Source organism: Alnus glutinosa, chromosome 2, assembly GCF_958979055.1.
Source record: "Alnus glutinosa chromosome 2, dhAlnGlut1.1, whole genome shotgun sequence".
NCBI classification, from domain to species: Eukaryota; Viridiplantae; Streptophyta; class Magnoliopsida; order Fagales; family Betulaceae; genus Alnus; species Alnus glutinosa.
The window spans coordinates 38,704,897-38,725,633 of NC_084887.1; the positions used below are offsets into that span (position 1 = coordinate 38,704,897).

At 34.2% G+C, this 20,737-nt stretch overlaps 2 protein-coding genes across 6 annotated transcripts; both read left to right on the forward strand.

The window, feature by feature from the left end:
- Positions 1-206: 206 nt before the first annotated feature.
- On the forward strand, positions 207-3,708 carry LOC133860619 (uncharacterized). The gene is made up of 3 exons (XM_062296192.1): positions 207-712; positions 2,261-2,292; positions 3,601-3,708. Exons 1-3 carry the CDS (start codon positions 379-381, stop codon positions 3,706-3,708), a joined length of 474 nt encoding a protein of 157 aa, XP_062152176.1. The 5' UTR covers positions 207-378.
- A 5,856-nt stretch (positions 3,709-9,564) lies between these two features.
- On the forward strand, positions 9,565-17,229 carry LOC133860065 (uncharacterized protein At2g33490). Of its 5 annotated transcripts, XR_009898853.1 has the most exons (12): positions 9,565-10,228; positions 11,423-11,495; positions 12,225-12,299; positions 12,376-12,437; positions 12,583-12,651; positions 13,295-13,323; positions 13,400-13,607; positions 13,712-13,948; positions 14,340-14,393; positions 14,714-15,728; positions 16,757-16,863; positions 17,017-17,229. XR_009898853.1 is itself a non-coding variant. In XM_062295702.1 (11 exons), the coding sequence occupies exons 1-11, from the start codon at positions 10,118-10,120 to the stop codon at positions 16,774-16,776; spliced, it is 1,953 nt and encodes a 650-aa protein (XP_062151686.1). In that variant the 5' UTR covers positions 9,565-10,117; the 3' UTR covers positions 16,777-17,132. The 5 variants fall into 5 exon arrangements, 4 of the variants coding, with proteins under 4 accessions (XP_062151686.1, XP_062151687.1, XP_062151688.1 ...); XM_062295702.1 differs by having other exon boundaries at positions 16,757-17,132; XM_062295703.1 differs by having other exon boundaries at positions 16,766-17,132.
- Positions 17,230-20,737: the final 3,508 nt, after the last annotated feature.

Below are 20,737 nucleotides of genomic sequence, written 5' to 3' on the forward strand. Positions count from 1 at the left end.
TTTAAATTTTTTAAATGATGTGACACCATGAAATTAATAGTTTGTTTCCATTTTATTTGAAATGAAGAGAATCATTTCATGGATAACGGGCTGCCAATGGAAGCGGGATTCTCGATGCCTCTAAATATTAAACAAAACCATGCATTGTGAAAATTGAAACCTATATTCTTTTGTGTGGTTATCAATCTAAAACTGGCAACCCTAGCTGATCGTTGAATCCCACGTTTGTTCGTTTCTCGGCCGGAAAAGCTTTCCCAGCCAATTCCTATCATCCGTACCACAAATTAAACCGAGACCCTTTGTCTGATCCACTGGAGATCGATCGATATGATCATATCTATCTGATCGATCATCTGCTCCTTCTTGATCTCTTCTTTCATGGGTTGCGGCATTTCAAATTCTGACGTCGTTGAAGATCAGGCAGGCCCAGCTTGCATGATCAAGCACCTATATAATCAAGACAATTACGTTCAGCCAAGTAATTATGAGGATGCTGATGCTGATGATGGCCGAAAACAGACCCTGAAAAGAATCAAGACGAGGTGCGTTTATTCTGACCAGGACTCGGTGGAGAAACAAAGAGGGTTGGAGGAGAATGAAGATCATGAGGTTTGTGATGAGAGGGAAGATAGCCTCATGATTGCTCCACCATCGCCGAGTTTTAGGGTGTACTGCCTGGACAGTGACTCGGGGAATAGCAGCAAGGAGGAAGGTGAGTTACTTCTTCAATTTTGCCACTTCTTTCATTTTCAAGAAAACGTATATTAAAAATTGGAGTTATAATTGCTTGTACAAAGATTTTCGATTTTCTGCAGAAACATTTCTACAAATTAAGAAACGTGGTGTATCAATTAATCATGCATTTTAACGTATGATAATATATAGCTCATTGGTTGCTCATTTCGCATTTTGCACATGCTCGATCAATATGCATGCAGAGTAAGAAATAGGATGATATACGATCGAGTTTCACAACGCAATTGTCATCCATAGGCTAAGAAGCTAAGCGAGATTGGAATGGCTCTTAAGAAACGGGTGCCTTGAACACTTCTTTTTAATTTCTACGCGCGGTTAAATTTACAAGTATGTATTTTGAATTTTGGGTTTTGAAAAGGGTAAAATTAAGAATTGATTTGGTGGGAGCCATATTTTAGAAAAGTTGAAAATTAATTTGGTAATTTTATTGAAAGAATGTTGTAAAAATAATAATAATAAAAAAACCTTAAAAATATGTAGTGTTTCCAACTTGCCACTACCTTGGTGGTGGTGCTACCACTGTCCTAGTGTGATCTGGCAGCCTTGGTGTTAGCCGCCAAATCTGTCTGGCATCGGCCACCACGGGGTCACAAGACACCGCCATACGGAGTGGCTGTTGAAAAAAAATATGTTATGTTTTATTTGCTTTTTAGAAAAGTTTTCAGCACTGTTTGAGAATTAAAAAGAGTTTTACAAAACCCTACCAAGATTATTTAGGTTCTATATATATACAAGGAGGACGTACCATGAAATGTGGTGTATATGTGGAAAGGAAAACGCAAACGGAGGCAGTTTCTTCTCTGTAGTAGGCAATATTGATGCACATGTACATATGATATAGAATGAGTAGGACTAATTATATATATATGAACAAAGTAAATATTGCATGAGCTTATTATTTTAAAGGCCTTTTTATTGTAGGACAAATTAAAAGACCCACTCTTCTTGAATTTTTTGTTATATATGTTTTGCTAATTTTTTCTTAAGGTATTTTTGTCATGATAAATCTATTAGGATTTAAGAGTCTTTTATTTGTAGTATTTATGAATTAATATTATCTCGTAGTATCATGATGATTCCTTATTTAACTTCATTATAATTTTATAGTACGTCTTTAGGATTTGGAATCATAGGAGAAATGATTCTCCTACATCTTTCATACACTTCTCATGCACACACCTCATTCTATGTGATGTCTTTTTTTTATTATTATTATTATTTTAAATCTATATATTTCATTAAAAGTTGATTGATAAAAAATAATAATGCCACGTAAAATAAAGTTCATGTATAAAACATATAAAGGAATTATTTCTCGGAATTGTAGTCTACATAAAAGGCATGCTTTGGTGTTTGTTTTCATTATCGTTCATTGATGATCAATAAGATTTCTTTTGAGAGTATTTTCTTTATTCCCGATTGATTCCATTTATTTTCTGTGGATTCCAAACGTTTTGAAGTTATCGTGCATAACTCTTATTAATTTATCTATTTGTGCATGCAGGTGATGGAGTAAAAAGTGAAAACAAGTCAAAGGTGTGTTTGGATTCCGACATGGTAAATATAAATATGAGTACTATTATTGCTTTTGGCTTCAATTCCTATTTTTCTGGTAATAGTCAAATATATATACCTAGAACCGACATCAAATTGCATAGAGAAATTTAAGGGCAAAATACACTTCATACCACAAATTACCATGCATTCCGCCTTTCACGCTTAGACCATTAAACTTTAAAAATCAATATTTAACCCCCTTTAACTATCACCCATTACAAATAAGACTCTCCGTTAACAATTAGTGTTAAAATGGATGTAAAGTCCCTCATGTGCATCACATGTGACGACTATGACTAAAATAAAAACTAAACAAAACTAATGAGTGTAAGGAGTAGTCGACCGTGGATTGGTGACTCTTAAAACAGAAAAGGGTCATGAGGTCAAATCACTCCAAAACACAAAAAGAAGCGGCCGACCCATTTTTCCATGAATATTTTGAAAAATTCAATACAAAAAGAGTCACATGTGGCTCACATAGAGTTTTTTGTGCATTATAACACCAATACTAGTGGAGGGTAATAGTTCTAATGAGATTGTAGTGAAGAGGGTCGAGTATCATATTTAAAGTTTTATGGTGTAAGTTGGCCTTTATAATATTTAATTCGGGGATTGGAAATTTATAGCTTGGTTCCTTAATTAGTATGGACTAGAAAGTTGAGACAAAAGAGTAATTCGGCAGTCAAACAAAAAATTCATTATTCAAATAATCAAGATGCTGTTGTCGATAGAAATTCTCCCATGCTTTTGAAGGACTTGATTTACCATTACCCTTCAAATTAAGTTAACATCCATATTGATTCAATGATAGTCTTTTTTTCTTGTAGCAGTTTCACTCATTTAATTACTATTTAATGGCTTAACACTATATATGCCCATATATAATATCATGTCGACATTTTAATCCAGCTTATAGAGCGCTCCCTTTGTGACTTGACCACAAAGTCGTAACCCATTCAATTTCATACTCGACGAACTGTATCCGATCTCACACTCTATATGGTGGTTGAATCTGATACCAAATGATATAAATGTTGAATAGAATTCACCTTTAAAAACTGGCTTGGAAATGGAGAGTGTCCAAAAATTTATATATACATGATATATAGTGTGGGACACTTGGAATGAAAACAGTTTTAGTGGTGATCATGAAGTAAATGTCACAATTGTGCTCTTAAATGTGAGAAGATTATAAAATTAATTCTACGATGTGAATAAATTTTTGTATATATATATATATATGCAATTACCGTCTAATTAACGTTTTATTATTTTCTTTTGTTTTAGTCGCTGCAGGTGTCTACGATCCAAATAGCCAAGAAAGGGAGAAAAGGAAGAGGATTTATGAGTGTTTTAAAAAAGGCCAGGCTAGGAAAGAAAAATTCTTTAAATTAATTTTAACTCATCATGTTACAATTAATAGCTAGCTATATATATATACATCGATCTTTTCGAGAAAATTCCTAGAAACTGGTTGGAAAATCTGGATGATGGTTGCTTAAAGATCGAGAAGGCATCGATCTTCAATTTCATCAAGCTTTTTTTTTTTTTCCTAATTTTTCTTCATTAGAATATTTTCTGTTCTTGAATACTATACGTACGTACCATTTTAAATGCAATGCATAATTGCTTGGATAATCCGTGCACCTTAATTTGCGCTCTGCGTTCCATTGCATCACGCAATTCATCATTTTTTTATTGATTGAAGTTTTTTTGAACAGAGATTATCCCTCAATTAATTCAACTAAATACGTACTTCATGTACTGGGATCCCCTCACGAGCTGGCTCAGTACATGAAGTACGTATTTAGTTGAATTAATTGAGGGATAATCTTCCTCACGTGAGGAAAGTATAAGAAAAATGATTATTTAAGACACAACAATATTATGCTGTGACAGTCGGAGGCCCATTAGAATGTTTAAGTCATTGAGGGTAGGCGATGAAGTAAATTGACAGGGTTTAAGTAAGGGTATATAAATGCGTTGCTGGTGAAAGGTCATCCAGTACTCCTTATATAGGCTCGATGCTCCTACCTCTTTTTGATAAGGCTTTGGGGACTACTCTAGCTTCAAATCCTATTGAAGACATTGGTGATTCCCCTGTGAATATTAGGGGAGGTTTTCTGGTGGTATAGCAAAGCAGTTATCTGAACTGGCCGGCAAGAAGAAAAATTGATTGTGGTGCGTCCTATTGAGGTATATATATATGTATATCTTAGTCGATCTTATAACATATTAATAGGCCCTTGGGCTGAGCCCACGGGCTTCTTCTTGACCATCAGGCTCTAGCGTCCTTGATAAGCCGGCAAGCTCTTCGATAGAATGGCTTTACCGTCCTTAAGTTGGTTGGGTATATCATATGTATTTATCTTGAATGAGATATAATTGTAAAACCTCATATATATATATATATATATATATTCACACAGCTCAACCAGGTGTAAAATGCATGTGGTTACTCTGTATTGAAATCAATATTGGTGGGCGAAGCAGAAAAGATCGATGCTTTTGTTTTCATCCCCTATATATATGACCATTGATCATAAACATTAATTGTGGCAAGCTTTAATTTGCATGCCTCTGCTGTTGTTGATTGAGGAACAATACGATCAAAGACTAAAGGGACAGAAGCGTGAGTTACACCTCAAAAGGCGGCTGCTTTTGAAAATGGCTGCTCTTTCGTGTCGTCATTCACCCATTCTTACTCCATTAAGCATCAAGGAACCAATGCCTTTTTGACCAAAGAAGGTCCTTATTCTGAGAACATTGGCCTAAGAAAAAGACGAACAGATATCGTGTGACCGTGAAAGTAGAATTCTACGTACGTAAGCATGACTCACGTGTATGTATCTCATGAAGCTATTGAAGTTGGGAGCATGGATCATTTCCCATTTAAATTATCTTGAATGAAATTTGTTTTAGAGTAACAGTAATTTAATTAAATAATAATAGTTATAGTTATCCTTTTAAGTTAGAGTCTTTTAGCTATCTTTTAATTACTTGTAGTATTATGGTGCAAAAGTCATTTAGTAGTAGGTTTTTTATTGTTCCTTGTATGAGTTTATCACATAATTAGAGTAGGATCGGAGTTTATCACCGGCCAACGTACTGTTTATGTTCGATTCATTTGGATTCGTGTAGTCCCTTATATATTTAAAGAATGATCAATTAATTAATAAAGATAAAATTATAATAAATCCTAAACTTTGTGTTTGAAAAAAGGTTTTAGGTTCCCCCGATCGGAATTTAAAAGTCTTGGATCCCTTAAAATTTAAGATCTAGGTAAGAAATTATACTTTTGTGTATTTGTGAAATCATTCTTGCAACATATTCTCTGTTGTGTGTTTGACAAAAATACAGAAAATAATTAAGTAAAATAAGATATAATTAACTACTGCTTTTTGTGAAGTCCCTTTCGGACCCAATAATCAATTTGACATAGAGTTCCATCACAACGGAATAGATCAAATTGTAATGAAAACTGAACTCATCGAAATTGAGGCGTGTATGTAAGATCGATATAGAAACAAGAACATGACACAAAGAACACGTATTTCAATTTTAATTCTAGTTTTGTTCAAGTCTAGTTTCAACCGGAACTTAGACCCGAGCCAAATCCATCGAAAGTATATTGTCATCAACAGCAATGCATGGATCCTCTAATTAATTTGGCCAATAATACGGTTCTAATGCATTAGTTGAAGCCTTAAAGACATTAACATCAGATGGGATGGGGTCGATGTCAAGTTGGGCATAACCTTTACGTAATTCCTTTCCACAACGTTTGTGCCAACCGTGTAGATGTTCCTAGCGTATTCTTGTTCCTGCAGGTAAGAGTAGGTCTTATCCGTCTTAATCGTTGGCCATCGAGAATCCACTTATTACTAAATGTGATATGTTATATGCACATCATTTGTATATTTTTTATATGAGAAATGATCCCTACACTTATTTCTCACAACAGCCCTACAACAAGCTGACGTGGCTGGTAATATTTTGTCACTTTTTTACAAAAAGAAAAGAAAACAAAACAAAAAAAATAATAAAATATTACTAGCTACGTCAACTTGTTGTGGGGCTGTTGTGAAAAATGAGTGTAGGGATCATTTCTCTTTTTATACATCACTTTTTTAAATCAATCATTGGATCTGTAGGACCCACAAGGAAGAATCCTTGTGGGTCCTACAAATCCAATAGTTAATTTAAAAAAGTGATGTACAAGTGATGTGCAAAAATCATTTTTCTTACTAAATTCCCCATTTCCTAGTTTGAAACGACACGACTTGGACAGTTGGACCCACGATTTTTAGGAAGATGTTTGAGTTTTATAGTTTTATGAAGAAAAGAAAAAAAAAAAAAAAAGGTATTATTTAAACTATTACGTAGCAAATCATATTTCGACAACTGATGTAATAAATATCATGTGAAAATTTATATCAGTTTATAAACATGTTAAATGCCAGAATGCTACTTGATAATTTATATTTTAGTGACTGAAATAATAAATAATATGTAAATTGTAACATCAGAGTTATTATAATTTCAATGAATAATGTTAAGAACCACACTTTTATTTCATCATTATCGCATTATATTAATAATTTTGTGCCTTAGGGCCTCGCAATGGTACTGCAGCTTCATTTTTATTGTATACTGTTTTTCTCAGTTTATTCTTGTGCGTGTTTCTCATTTGTCTGGATTTTATTTTATTTTTTCAATTTTTTGTCCTTTTAATTTCTTTATTTTAATTGTTTCTCGTAAAGTAAAAAGTACTATAATTATATAAAATAATAATTAGAAGACATTATAATATGCAATCAATTGATTTAAGATCCTATTTGATTGTTTTGGTTTTATCTTTAGTTCTTATGTTTTTGCTGTTTTGGTTCATTAAGTTACATATGATGTATTTTACATTGTGAAGTTATAATTGACTTTAAGACTCTTTGATTTTGGCTCTAATATATATATATAGTGGGAAAAAAAACTGAGAGTAAATTGATACTGTTTCATCAACATAATAAAATATAAATAAAATACAAATTTGGTTTATAGCATTCCTCTAATTCGAAGTTAACTCTCATTATTATTATTATTATTATTTTTTTTTATTTTTTTAACTTTTTGGACTCCAAAAGTAGGGTAAAAAAAGGCATTATGGGCTAACATGATGTATCATAATTGAGGGAAGTGGAGAGGATTAAGGATGCGTTTAAAATCGTGATTTCATAAACAATAAGTGCGATTTTAAACTAAATCGTAAAACATAAATCGTTTGGGAACAGCGTTTTTAAAAATTGCGATTTGAAAAACGCAGAAAATCTACTTTTTCAAATCGCTGGTAAGATGGTGTTTTTTTTAAAACGCAGAATTTTAAAGGCTAATTTGCTATTTTAAATGTTGAACTGCGATTTTGCCAAACACTTAACTGCGTTTTTAAAAATCACTTTTTTCAAATCGCACATTTTAAAATCGTAATTTTAAATCGCATTTTTTAAAATCGCAAACTCAAACAGATTATTTCAAATTATTTGTTTGAATTTGAGAGAATTCGGATAGGTGATTGTGATAGATAATTTATGCGACCTACTTGACCAGATAAATGGTTGAACTGTCTAATTTTTATTTGATCAAGTTAATTTTATTAATTGTCTTTTACAATTTCTTACTCGAATTTTTTTAAATTAAAAAAATAATTTGAGAATAATCTTTATCCTTAGTTCCTCTCAAATTCCGACGCACTAAAATCGGCGGTCAAAGTAAGATACAGTTTTTGTTCCGGAACCGCTTCTTTCCTTTGTCAGCAACCTCTGACTTTTTGACTCTTTCATTGTTACAACTAGCACTAAGATAGGAGGGGGTATCCCATCCTGTCCCTGCCACGTCATATTCCCCTGACTCCTGGCATGGTTTCTCTACGGCTCCTTCCTTACGCTCCACAATGCATCCACCTCTACGATTTCACCATCTCCCACGTACGGAACACCCCACATAAACGACTGATTCTCAACTGCAGATCTGATATGATATATACGAAGGGAAATGCTACAAATACTAAATTTTTTATTAAGAGACAGTACTAAAATGATGTAGATTTTATTTATTGATAATTGTAGTATTTATTTTTATTAATTATTTTGATCATTTCCAGTGAATAAGCATCACATCATCTTGAAACCAATCTCTTTATAAAGAATTTAGTACCTTTAACATTTCTCATATATGAACGCTTAGTAACACCGCTTTAGTTTGAGTGACCCAATAGGCAAAGTTCTTGCATTTATTTTGTTGTGTCCTTTTAATAATGATTTAACTTTTAAAATTATCATTAAGCTTGTGATTGACTACTACTAATTCTTAATTATATTATAATTTTAAAAGTCACATTATTTTTAGAAGGATATAAGAGAGACTTCTAAAATCACTTTAGAGAAATGCTATAAGTTATTCTTGTATCCCTCTAAATATGATGTGACTCTTAAAATGAATATTAAATTTACAATTGATCACTATCGAATTTTAATCGAGCAATAATTTTAAAAGTCAAATAATTTTTAGAACGACACAAAAAAAAAAAATCTAAAAGTACTCTATAAATATATCTCAATTTCAAATCGATGGTTAAATTTAGGTAGATGAACTGAATTGAGACTTTTTCCCATTTGCTAGCAAATTCGGCTAACAAATTATTAGAAATGTAAATTGAGAAATGATCCCTACACTTATTTCTCACAACAGCCCCACAACAAGCTGACGTGGCTGGTAATATTTTATTACTTTTTTACAAAAAGAAAAGAAAACAAAACAAAAAAAATAATAAAATATTACCAGCCACGTCAGCTTGTTGTAGGACTGTTGTGAGAAATGAGTGTAAGGATCATTTCTCATGTAAATTACATAGAAATCAGAGATTTCACGCATCTCCAATTGTTGATGTAATACTTGTAACTTATTTTATGTGCGTACAAAACACAATATGCAAGCCTTACGCGAATTATCATCGCTCATTAGTCCTTATCCTACTTTTCTCTCGTCAACGTCATTATAGAACATCGTATTTATAAATGCCGATAGAATTCTGAAATTGAAGTTCAAACGGTTTGAAAAAAAAATAAATTATATTTCTCTTAAACTATTCCTCAGAACAAAAAAAATATATATATATATATATATATAAATCTGAATTTCCTTATAAATTACCCAATTATTCAGCATTACTCCGCCAATCTCTCTGAAATTAGATATTTCGTTGCTGGAATGTTTGAAATTACTCGCTGGGGGAGTGTACTCAAGTTCCTATACGCGCGCGTAACGGGCATGGTCGTTCAAAGTAAGAGCGGAGATCTCTGACTCGCTAATGTTTGATGTTATGTATGTACCACTATATGTACTGCACAACCAGTATTCCTTAGAAATCGCATACTCGCCGATCCACTCAGAGGCACGCAACTCACTCTCTTCAACGCCTACTTGTCAACCCCTGAGCCGTCAGATAGAGATCGTTGATGCAGCGAGTGCTATTTCGCTTCGGTGAGCGACGTTAGAGTTATCTTGCCTCTCTCTTTGATCTGTTACGAGTCGTTTTGACCGCGAAGTTCTTCTTCTCAATGTCGTTAAAGTTATCGAATAAATAAACCCTAAACACTTTGCCCGTGGATTTAGAGTTCCAAATCTCTGCGTTTAATTCTTGGGATTTGAATTCTGAGGAAAGGGGGAGGATAAGAGGAGTTGATTTGATTTGATTTGATTTTTTTCTGGCGAGTCTTTGGTGGCTCTCAGTTAGGGTTTAGGGTTCCGCAGGGAAATGAAGTCTCTGGGGAAGCTTCGGAGATTCGCACTGCACAAGAGCGACGCCAAGGAGAAGAGAGAGTTTGTTCCTTCGGCACACTTGGATGAGCTCGCTCAGGCTGCTCAGGTACTTCCCCAAACTGTCCTCCTCAAGCTCAAGCTCTCTCTCTCTCTCTCTCTCTCGCTGAAAGTTTTAGCTCCAGTAATTGATTGTGAATTTTGTAAATTTTGTGAAATTGAATGCGTTGAAGTAATTGAAAGCTTCTTTGAAGGTAGTTCCAGATTTGCCTGGGAAGCTGGAAATAGATTTGGCAGTGAATTGATCACCGCGAGATGTTATTGATTTTTTGAGCTGTATAAAATTTTTGGGACAATAATAGAGGGAGATTGTGGTTTAGTGTGAAATAATTTTGCAAATGTTTCATTCAGTGAAAGGGTGAAAATAAGCGTTTCTTTGTGGGTATAGAATGGTCAAGTTTAATTTCAAAACAGTAGTACATTGGTCAAGTTAGCAAAGATTCAAGCACAGCTCCATAATAAGTTTATACTTGGCTTGTTCTCTTCGTGTTTGTTCATTTGTATGTATGTGTTTGAATTAGGTTTCCATTATTCTCTTTAAATTGTTTGTTCTTGCTGCGGAATAATATCTTTGACATTTATAATTTACTATTTTGCTTTACACAAGCCTTTTTCTAGTTTTCCTTTGTTTTTGGACGTTTGTTCTTCTTTTTCTACTTAAAAGGGGGGTTTTCTTGTGTACTTAATGTGTACTAGGGTTACGCTCATCTGCCCTTTGTTAATGATATTGAATTAGTTATAAACAAAATAATTTACTATTATACTCGGTGGATTGTGATTGTTATCGTAAATTGTGTTTCTTTACAAACGTGTCAGTTAAAGTGTGAATTTTATTAAGCATGTCGACAGAAATGCACGGCAATAGATATCGTCAGGAAAAGAAACTTAATGAAGAAGGCTGATTTGCATGCTTAAGAAGTCATTTATGTGGACATTGAATAGATAGTTTTAAAGTAACAAGTACCAATAGATTGAAAGTCATTTTGAGTGAGGTTACGGATTTCAGCAGTGGGAGTAACTATGAAATACAAGTGGGTTCATTTTTTGTTTTCTTGGCTCTTCCTCACATTTAGTTACTGACTGCGGGAACGTTGTATTTTTTTGCTAAATAATGGCAAGTGAGCAATTTTGTTTCTATGTATTCAGGCTTTTATGTTCAGCAATTCATAAAATTCCATCATATGGTATTATGATGAGAAATTGCGAAGATAACATTTATCATGCGTACCTTTGTCTTTTGCAGGATATGCAAGAGATGAAAAATTGCTATGATAGCTTACTTTCTGCAGCTGCTGCTACTGCAAACAGTGCATACGGTAAACTTTTTACCACATTCTATGAAAGTTATCTGTTATGTCATTGTGTAGCATATGGTCATGTATTATGCTTTTTCAGTGATAAAACCCAGTATGTTCTTTGGTGAGATCAATTGGCAACGTATTCTGTGGTATTTTTCTGACCAAATAGCTGTATTTGATGTATAATTTGGAAGTCCTAAGTAGCACTGACCAGTGTGATAGCAGAAATGTCATCATATTGGCCTTGTTTGGTAAGGGAAGGGGAATTGGTAGTGGGAGTTGAAAGTGATAGATGTGATATAAAGTAAAAAGAATTTGTATAGAAAAGTGAAAAAGTTTTGTTTTGTAGTGAATTTTTTTTTATTTAAATAATAATAAAAAATTATTGATGTGATATAAAGTTAGAATGTTTTGAAATTGATTGTTTTTTAAATAAGTGAAGAGGGGAAGGGAAAATTTTATTACCCTTGCCAAACAAGCCCATTGTACCGTAGTTATAGTCCAAATTGAACCCATACCCCTATATTGCCCCACGCTCATTATGGAGCATCTTGACATATTGCACCTTGTCTCGTGAATCTACACTACACTTTCCTTAAGGAGTTACAATATAGCAGTGTGATCATAATATCTAAAATTTATTAGGTTTTTAGTATATGCTTGACACATTCAGACTGTCATGTCATATATCACTTGTTTAACTTAACATCATTGAGGTCTCCCATTTGACTCCATCTGCACTTTCAGAATTCTCTGAGTCACTGCGGGAGATGGGTGCTTGTCTACTGGAGAAGACCGCATTACATGATGATGAAGAAAGTGGTAAGTGTAAAAATGAATTTGAGGTGTTTTAAGTCATGTATGGCTTGCGCTATAATTGGTACACTTTTATCAACAGGTAGAGTTTTGCTAATGTTGGGGAAAGCGCAGTTTGAACTTCAAAAACTTGTTGATCACTATGTAAGTGCTTATTGTTATGTTGTGATCTACTTCTAAAAAAGAAAAAAGAAAAAAATTGTTATGTTGTGATCTATAGCACATCTTTTGATATCTTTTTAGTATAACACCTTTGACCTTGTACGAACCTTTTCTTTCTGTACTTCAGCGTGCTCATATATTCTCAACAATTACAAATCCGTCAGAGTCTCTTCTTAATGAACTTCGGACAGTTGAGGTATGTTAAGATGGATTTCGCACTTTTTATTATCACATGGGAATTTCACACAATTTCCTCACTTGGCGATAAAAGAGTTACAAATTGAAGTCTTTTTAGTTGAAATGAAGATTGTTGTCAATGATGAATTTGTGTGGCATTTTCATGAAGCTATCTTTAAACATTAGTTCCTTGTTGCTAGGCCGGGTTTGGACATCTTAATGTGTTTGTATGCCGTGGCTTTTAACTAGGTTGGGTTCTGCTAATTTGTTTTGACGACTCTGCTTTCTGTTTGGGGTCACCTCTGTACTTTTGTATCTATTTTTTATAGTATAATTAACCCAAATGTTTTTTAAAAAATTGTTATTTACTATAGATATTTGCTCCTTCCATTGCTTGGGCAAGTGCCTTGGGCTTTCTAGAACCTAGTGCCTTGAGGGTGTCTTTTTGCCTTTGACTACATTGGTCATAAACCCTTAGTAGTTTTTGGCTTCCAAATAGAATGTTTTGTATCCAGCCAAATAAATGCTACTGCATCATCACTTACCTTGGAAGGTCCCTATGACCTCGTATTGCCTAGACGTGTTCACTATACTGATTTAGTTTATCTGAGCATTGATTTGTAAATAATGCTCACTGTCCCTTCTTTTGTTTGCTGGTGTAGGAGATGAAGATACAATGCGATGAAAAGAGGTCAGTGTCTTTCTATTATGATCTATTTTGTTAGATTTTAACTAAATTTCTTCTAAGTTTGGTACTTTATCTTCAGAGAAGTATATGAATACATGATGGCACAACAGAGAGAAAAAGGAAGGTCAAAAAGTGGGAAAAGTGAAACTTTTACTGCACAGCAATTGCAAGCAGCTCACGAAGAATATGATGAGGAGGCAACCTTATGTGTTTTTCGGTTGAAATCTCTTAAGCAAGGGCAATCTCGAAGTCTTCTAACACAAGCAGCTCGTCACCATGCAGCTCAGGTTTTCTTTATATCTCAAATTTCCAGATTTCAAAAACTCTGTTCTTCTCATTACTTCAATAATGTTGTATGTCTTTTTCCCCCTTTGTTCTACTTTGAGTTCAGTTGAATTTCTTTCGGAGGGGACTCAAATCACTTGAGGCTGTTGAGCCACATGTTAGACTGGTTACGGAACAGCAACATATTGATTACCAATTCAGTGGACTTGAAGATTATGATGTGGAAGATGAGGATGATACTGAGAATAGCTATAATGCTAATGATGCTGGGGAATTGAGTTTTGACTATAGACCAAATAAGCCGGCGCTTGATGGTGTTTTAACGTCAAGGAATTCGATGGATGTGAGTATCGATTGTAACTAAAAAAATCCATTTTGTTCACAATACTATTAAGAGCCCAACTGAGAGGAAGGTGCTTGACAACTTTTTCTTGTTGGGCCCCCCACCTAAATCCTCTCAAATATCAGTTGTGATTGGTAGGGTTGGTGGTCCGATTTAAGCATATGTCAACCTTGACTGAGGAAAATTTTTGCACGCCTCCCCCCTTTGAGGGGTGGAGGGGTTCTCCATGGTACCCACTGAGGTCCTCCTAGCTTCACCCCTGATTGTACACATTATTGGCATGGTGATCATCATATCATGATCATTTTTTTTTTGGTTTGGACTTAACTATTTGATTTTACTTCTATTATTCCTTTTTTGTGTGCCTATGATTTGGTGGCTTATTTACCAGGTGGATGAAGCGGGCCCTTCATTTCTCCGAACTTCAACAACTGAAAATGCAGAGGTATGGCTCTGCATCTAATTACTAGATATTTCTGGTGAACAATACTATGTCATTTAACTCTGTGCTGCCAAAAGATCCGACAATTTTTATTTATCTCTGATAAAAATGACATGTTTGGTGGAGGGAATAAGTGGAGCAATGGGATCTTAGGGATGGAAGAGGAGTGCAGAAAAAGGAAAGGAAAAGAGGGATAGGATCTCCTTCTGGAATGCTTGTTTGTTTGTCCCTTTGTTTGTGAACTAATAATGTTATTTATTTTGAGTCATCAAATGTAAACTGTTGAGCATCTTGAGTTCACGTCTTAAAATTCCCTTGTGTAGATGAATCTTGACAAAAACCAAGAGGATCTCAGAGTGTCGAGTAGAGAACCTAGGGTGGGCAGCCATTCAGCCCCAATATTTGCAGAAAAGAAGTTTGATCCAGCAGAAAAAGTAAGAAATATGCAACCATCAGCTACACGGAAGCCTCACACATATGTGCTGCCCACACCTGTTGATGTAAAGGGTTCAAGTTCATCAAGAACAAGTAGTCAAGTTCCTCGCTCACGACCAAGTGGACCCACCCACAACTTGTGGCATTCTTCCCCATTGGAAGATAAGAAGCATGAGAAGGATTCTGGTGATGGTAACTCGTCAGGGCCTGTCTCAAAATCACAGTCAGTACTCAAAGAGAGCAACATTAATAACACCTCCACTCCGCTACCCCCGCCTTTGGCTGGGGGAGTTTCGCGTCCTCAGCTTGATACATTTAATGCTTCTGATACTAAAAAAATCAAACGACAAGCTTTTTCTGGTCCATTAGTTAGTAAGCCTGGATCAACAAAGCCTCTTTTATCTGCCAGTGGCCCCATTTCACCTATTGAATTGCCCCATTTAGTTTCTGGAATGCTTTCTCGGTTGCCAAATCCTCAGCCTTCTTCATCTCCAAAAGTATCGCCAAGTGCTTCACCTCCCCTCGTTTCTTCACCCAGGATAAGTGAACTTCATGAGCTTCCTAGACCCCCAGGTAATTTAGCCTCCAAGGCAGCAAAATCTCCTGGTTTATTGGGTCACTCTGCTCCATTGACCTTCAGAAATCAGGAGCTTTCTGCAATGAATAAAATCCCTTTGGAGACATCGAGTGCGGCATCTCCGCTTCCAACTCCACCATTTGTCCCTCGGAGTTTCTCCATACCCTCAAGTAGCCAGAGAGCAATGGCAGTACATGTTGGAAAGCTTTTGGATTCTCCTCTAGCTCCGGACAAGGCTGAAGACGTTGCTTCACCTCCATTGACACCTATTTCCCTCACCAACATTAAGCCTAATGAAATGTCCTCTCAGTCTGGTCAAATCCGAGGTGAGTGAGGTACCATTTTTCTTTAGAAATTAACATTTCAATCCACTTAGCTGCATCACGTTGCTTGTGCTTTTAAATACAATGGACATTGGAAGACTAATGCTACATGTTCCAACCCATTTAATTCCTTATGATTAAATTGGTAGAGTCAGAAAAATATATATACTATAGCTTTTACTATAATTTTTATACAAATTAATGTGATATTGGTGAAATGATTAAAGAGTGTATAGTTGACAAGTTAGCCACTAATTAATTAAATTGGCAAGTTATATTTTTGCTTAATTGTTTCACCAATTTGTAAAGGCTTGTAGTACTCCTAACAACAGTAAAATAAAAATAAAAAGTATTATATGGGTTAATTCCAAAAATCTCTGATGCTCTTAGAGCATTCCTAGTAGCATCATCAAAATAGTTTTTTAGCTATTTTGGTGAGCCAATTTGATGAAAATCTTGAAAAACCACTCCCAGCAGCCTCACCATTTTAACCAAAAAAATTTGTTGACTGAAATTACTAACCAAATTAGATGAGGCATTTTCACTCAACAACTTACTCACCAAATTTTGTTTCACTTTTCTCTCTCACATGATTAGCACACTTTTTTTTCTTTTTTTCTCTCATTTTCTTTTCCCATCTCTCACACGATAATGTCTTTATTTTATGGATATGAATGATTTTTTGTAAAAAGATTATATAAAGAAAAAAATAAAAAAATATAAAAAAATTATTATTTAAATGGAATAATGAATATTGACTAGTTAAAATGGTGAGGCTGCTAGGAAAATTTTAATAAAGTGGCTCACCAGAATAGAAAAAAGTGATTTTTAATTATTTTAGTGAGTAAAATTTGGTGAGACTACTAGGAATGTTCTTATACTTCTAGTTCATGTTTTTTTCATTTTTTTGGAAGTCATGCGTAATAAAAATGTTATTTTGTTCCATTAGTCGGTTTCTTTTTCTTTTTTTGGGAGCTGTTCCATTGGTCAGTTGCCACACTATTATTATTTTTTAATGTGAACATCTTCAGTAAATGCAGGTGGGAGCTGAATTTTTTTTTTTTTTTTTTTTTTTTTTTGGTTGTGGATCGGCCTGGCAGAAGATTGTTTTGGGTCATTATCTTCATGTTGGGTACAGGTCTGTAAATATGATGTTTTATGTATTGTTTAGTTTCTCATCTGCCTTTGTTCATTGTTTGTCTATTGATAATGATGAGGACTAAATTCAACCCCTTTTTTTTCCTCTTCTTTTTTCTACCAACCTTCAAACACCCAATGTGGCGGAGGCAAGACGTGCCGCCGACCAACGTGGTACGCGGAAGGTTGGTGAACTAAATTCTATTCACTCATGGCATTGAAATGTCTCACGTATATCTTCAAATGAAGAATTTTGTTTATTTTTACCAAGGAATTGCAAACAGAGGGACTATTGTGCATTCTTTAAACCATATCAGATTGCTAGATTAATGACCTTAAAAGGTAACCTTTATTTGGGTTGGTGAAAGAGCACTAGCAGCACAGCTTTCCTAATCAAATAAATTTTACAATAGTTTTTCTTATTCTCTTCTTATACCATTTAGATATTCTCTCAAATATATGCCTGAGGAAAGAGATTGAAAGAGAGGCGTTCATATATTTTTTTCAAGAAAATGCTACGGAAATGAGATAAAAGAGAAAACCTTTTTTTATAATAAAATAATGGTGAGGGAAGCAAAAATGTTACTCTAGATATAGGGTAACATTATTGGTTCATTAGGCTTTCTTGGTTTAGGAAAAACTAAGATAGTTTGTTTCATGATTTTTTTTGAGAGTTTCCTACATTTAGGAAAATGAATGGAATGGGAGTTTGGTACTTGTCAACTAAAATAAATAAATAAATGGAATAGGAGTTTGTTACTAGTGGTCTATGGAGCAATCATCAATTCCTGAGATTTAGAGGGGAAAAAAAAAATGGGGCGCTTTTGTCAAATTTACTTCTAATTTGATAATATATTAATTTTAGCTCTAATAAAAAAAGTTTTAGGCCTCGTTTGGTTCGTGGAGTAAACACTTGAAATGGAATGACTATTTAATAGAAATAACTATTCTTTAATTTGGTAGGGGTCTATTCCATGTAATAGCATTGGAATAGCTATTCCCTTACGAAAATGAATATATATTCCTTTAAAAAAAAAAAAACTCATTTTTCAAAAAAAAAAAAAAAAGAACTCTTTTTTTTTTTTTTTTTTTCAAATCTTTTTTTAAAGAAAAAAAAAAAAAAAAAACTAAACCCCAAAGTAGTTGGTTAACCGGCCATTGAGGTGGTCGGCCAACTACTGTGGATGGCCAGGGGTGGTTACACCACCCTCAAAGCAATTGGGGGTGGCTTGTGCCACCCCCGATGGGCTTCAAGGGTGGTCGGCCATCATCGATGGGCTTCAAGGATGGTCGCGGCCACCCCCGGAGGCCACTTGAGAGTGGTTGTAGCCACCTTCGGTTCAACGATGGGTGGCTGGCCACCCCAATGTGTGGTCGGCCACCCACCAGTTTATTTCTTCTTTCTTTTTTTGGTTTTTTTTTTTTTTCTAGTTTTTATATATATATAATGTAGGATTTTTTTAGTAATTTTTTTTTGAATTCTGATTAAAATGTGTGAGTTATTACCAAATTAAAGAATATGAATAGTCATTTCATTCTACCACCTTCTATTTGTAGGAATAGCTATTTATTTTCTTAATGAAATGGTCATTCCGCGAACCAGACGAAGTCTTAGTGAATGATGAAATAAAGACAAGTTATGGGCCAAGCAATTTCGACATGAGCATATTTTTGTTCGTGAGAAATGCTTTATACATTTGTACTAAGTACACTCTTAAGTGTACATTTTCAGATGTAATAATAAAAACCATTAAATTTTGAATGTGTTTTACTTGCACGTTAAGGAGTATCATTTCTCTTTTGTTTGCATGCCATATATAGGAGCGGGCAAAATATCCGACTACCGCCTATTGCTTCTACCGAGTTTTGGTGGTCGGTTAGTCGACATAAAAAATCTATATCGATATCGGTTTGGTTCGGTTAATTAGAATAGTTGTTTTTTCTTTTTGTCGGTTAATCGAACCAAACCGCTACCTAACCGACCGAATCGAACCGAACACTAATCGACCTAGCCAAAACCAAACATTAGAGATGGCGTCGTTTTGTAGTTTTATTGAAAACAAAATGACATTGTTTCATTGCAATTGAATCGAATAGAACATTAATCGACCTAACTGACCGCCTTTTAACAGATTCTATCGATTTATCAAATTTAACCAAAAATATCAAAATTAAATATTATCAAAATAAAGCAAATGAATTAATGGACTTCAACCAACTTTAGCGAAAACCGAATTGAAAGCACTCATAACCGATGTTCACAATAATAATAAAAAAAAAAACAGGACAACAAAAAAAGTAGTCCATGCACATCACGTCTTCTTAAGATTATGATTGCTCGATACAGATTTGGCACAAAAAGTTAAAACACGAATGCATTCGGGTCTTGACCAATAAAAACCCATCTGGTGGTTGGGTCCCACTGTATGAAACAGCCATAAAATATTGCCACATATGATCCATAACATGGAATAGACGTAGACGTGCACATTTTTAAAAACTTAGTTGATCCATAACCATATAAAAACCCATCTGGTGCAATTTTGATGAGGCTCAACATTTTTATATACATTTTTCAAATTAATTGCTTCTACATCTAAACCGTTGGTACGTAATTAATCTAGATAGACATTTAAAAAAAAAAAAAATGGTTCGAATTAGTAAAATAAAGTGGCTTATTCTTCTACGTAGATACGTATGTCGAAGCAAAAGGAGTCTCGATCATAAAGCAATATCTCCAATAGACTCCCTTTAGAATTAGTAATATTTATTTAGGTTTTGTAATATTTATTTATTTATCATTTCCGTATTTTTAGCTTTGTGATCGTATAAATAAGGGTATTGAATTATGAAATAATATGAAGAAAAATTATAATTTAACTCTAGCAGTTGTTTAGGAGTTTTAGGGTTCCTCGAATTATTCTAACTAACATCAGAAGGCCCAAGATTCCTCGAATTATCCTACCCAAATCTATCCAAATTATCATTGTTCATCCCTTGTTACGAAGTCTGATCCGTAACACAATCACATGTTACCTGGCACTTGACTTGGCTGTTTTGATTACAAAAATGTTTTCGGAAAGAAATATATATATATGGACAGAAATTTTCTACAAACCGGTATGTAGGAAATTTTATACAACCCACATATAAGATTGACATGCATCATTTGGCATGTGAGAAGCACATGTTATTTAAATAGCATGTGCTCTACATGCATTTTTAATAGCATTAATAAAAAAAAAAAAAAAAACATGTGTTTTTCACATGTTTAAAGGACACATGTCATTTTTATATATTGGTTGTAAAAAATTTCCTACAAACTAGTTTGTAGAAAATTTCTGTCCTATATATATCTCTCCTTGTGCGAGGTATAGCACCGGCATCCAATGACGTTTGTGAGAGATAAGCGAGGATCCTATCCAGATTTATCAAAATATGGCCCGTATATATATATTCCCCCCGCCCAAAAAAAAAAAAAAAAATTAACAATTTTTGCATACACAATCATAAACATTATATATAGTTAAATCACAAATGTTAATTTACTACTTTTCTAGTTGAAAAATAAAAAATCGGTAGTAGCTGTGGTTTCAAATGTGATAAGAATTTCCAAATCAGTACTTTTCTTTGGATGAGTTAATGACAACACTTTAATTATGATATAATGCATCCCTTTGATTACTACAAATTGATCGCTCGTTCACCTTTCAAAATTTGAATTCAATTGTTGGGTGTTCATCATAATTAAGTGCCCGGCCAATTCACTAGCTATTATGATATAATCCCATTAGAAAACATGAAACATATGTTCTTATAAATCACAAGATCATGCCCTACCCATGTATGAAACAAGATATATGTAAATCTAGATG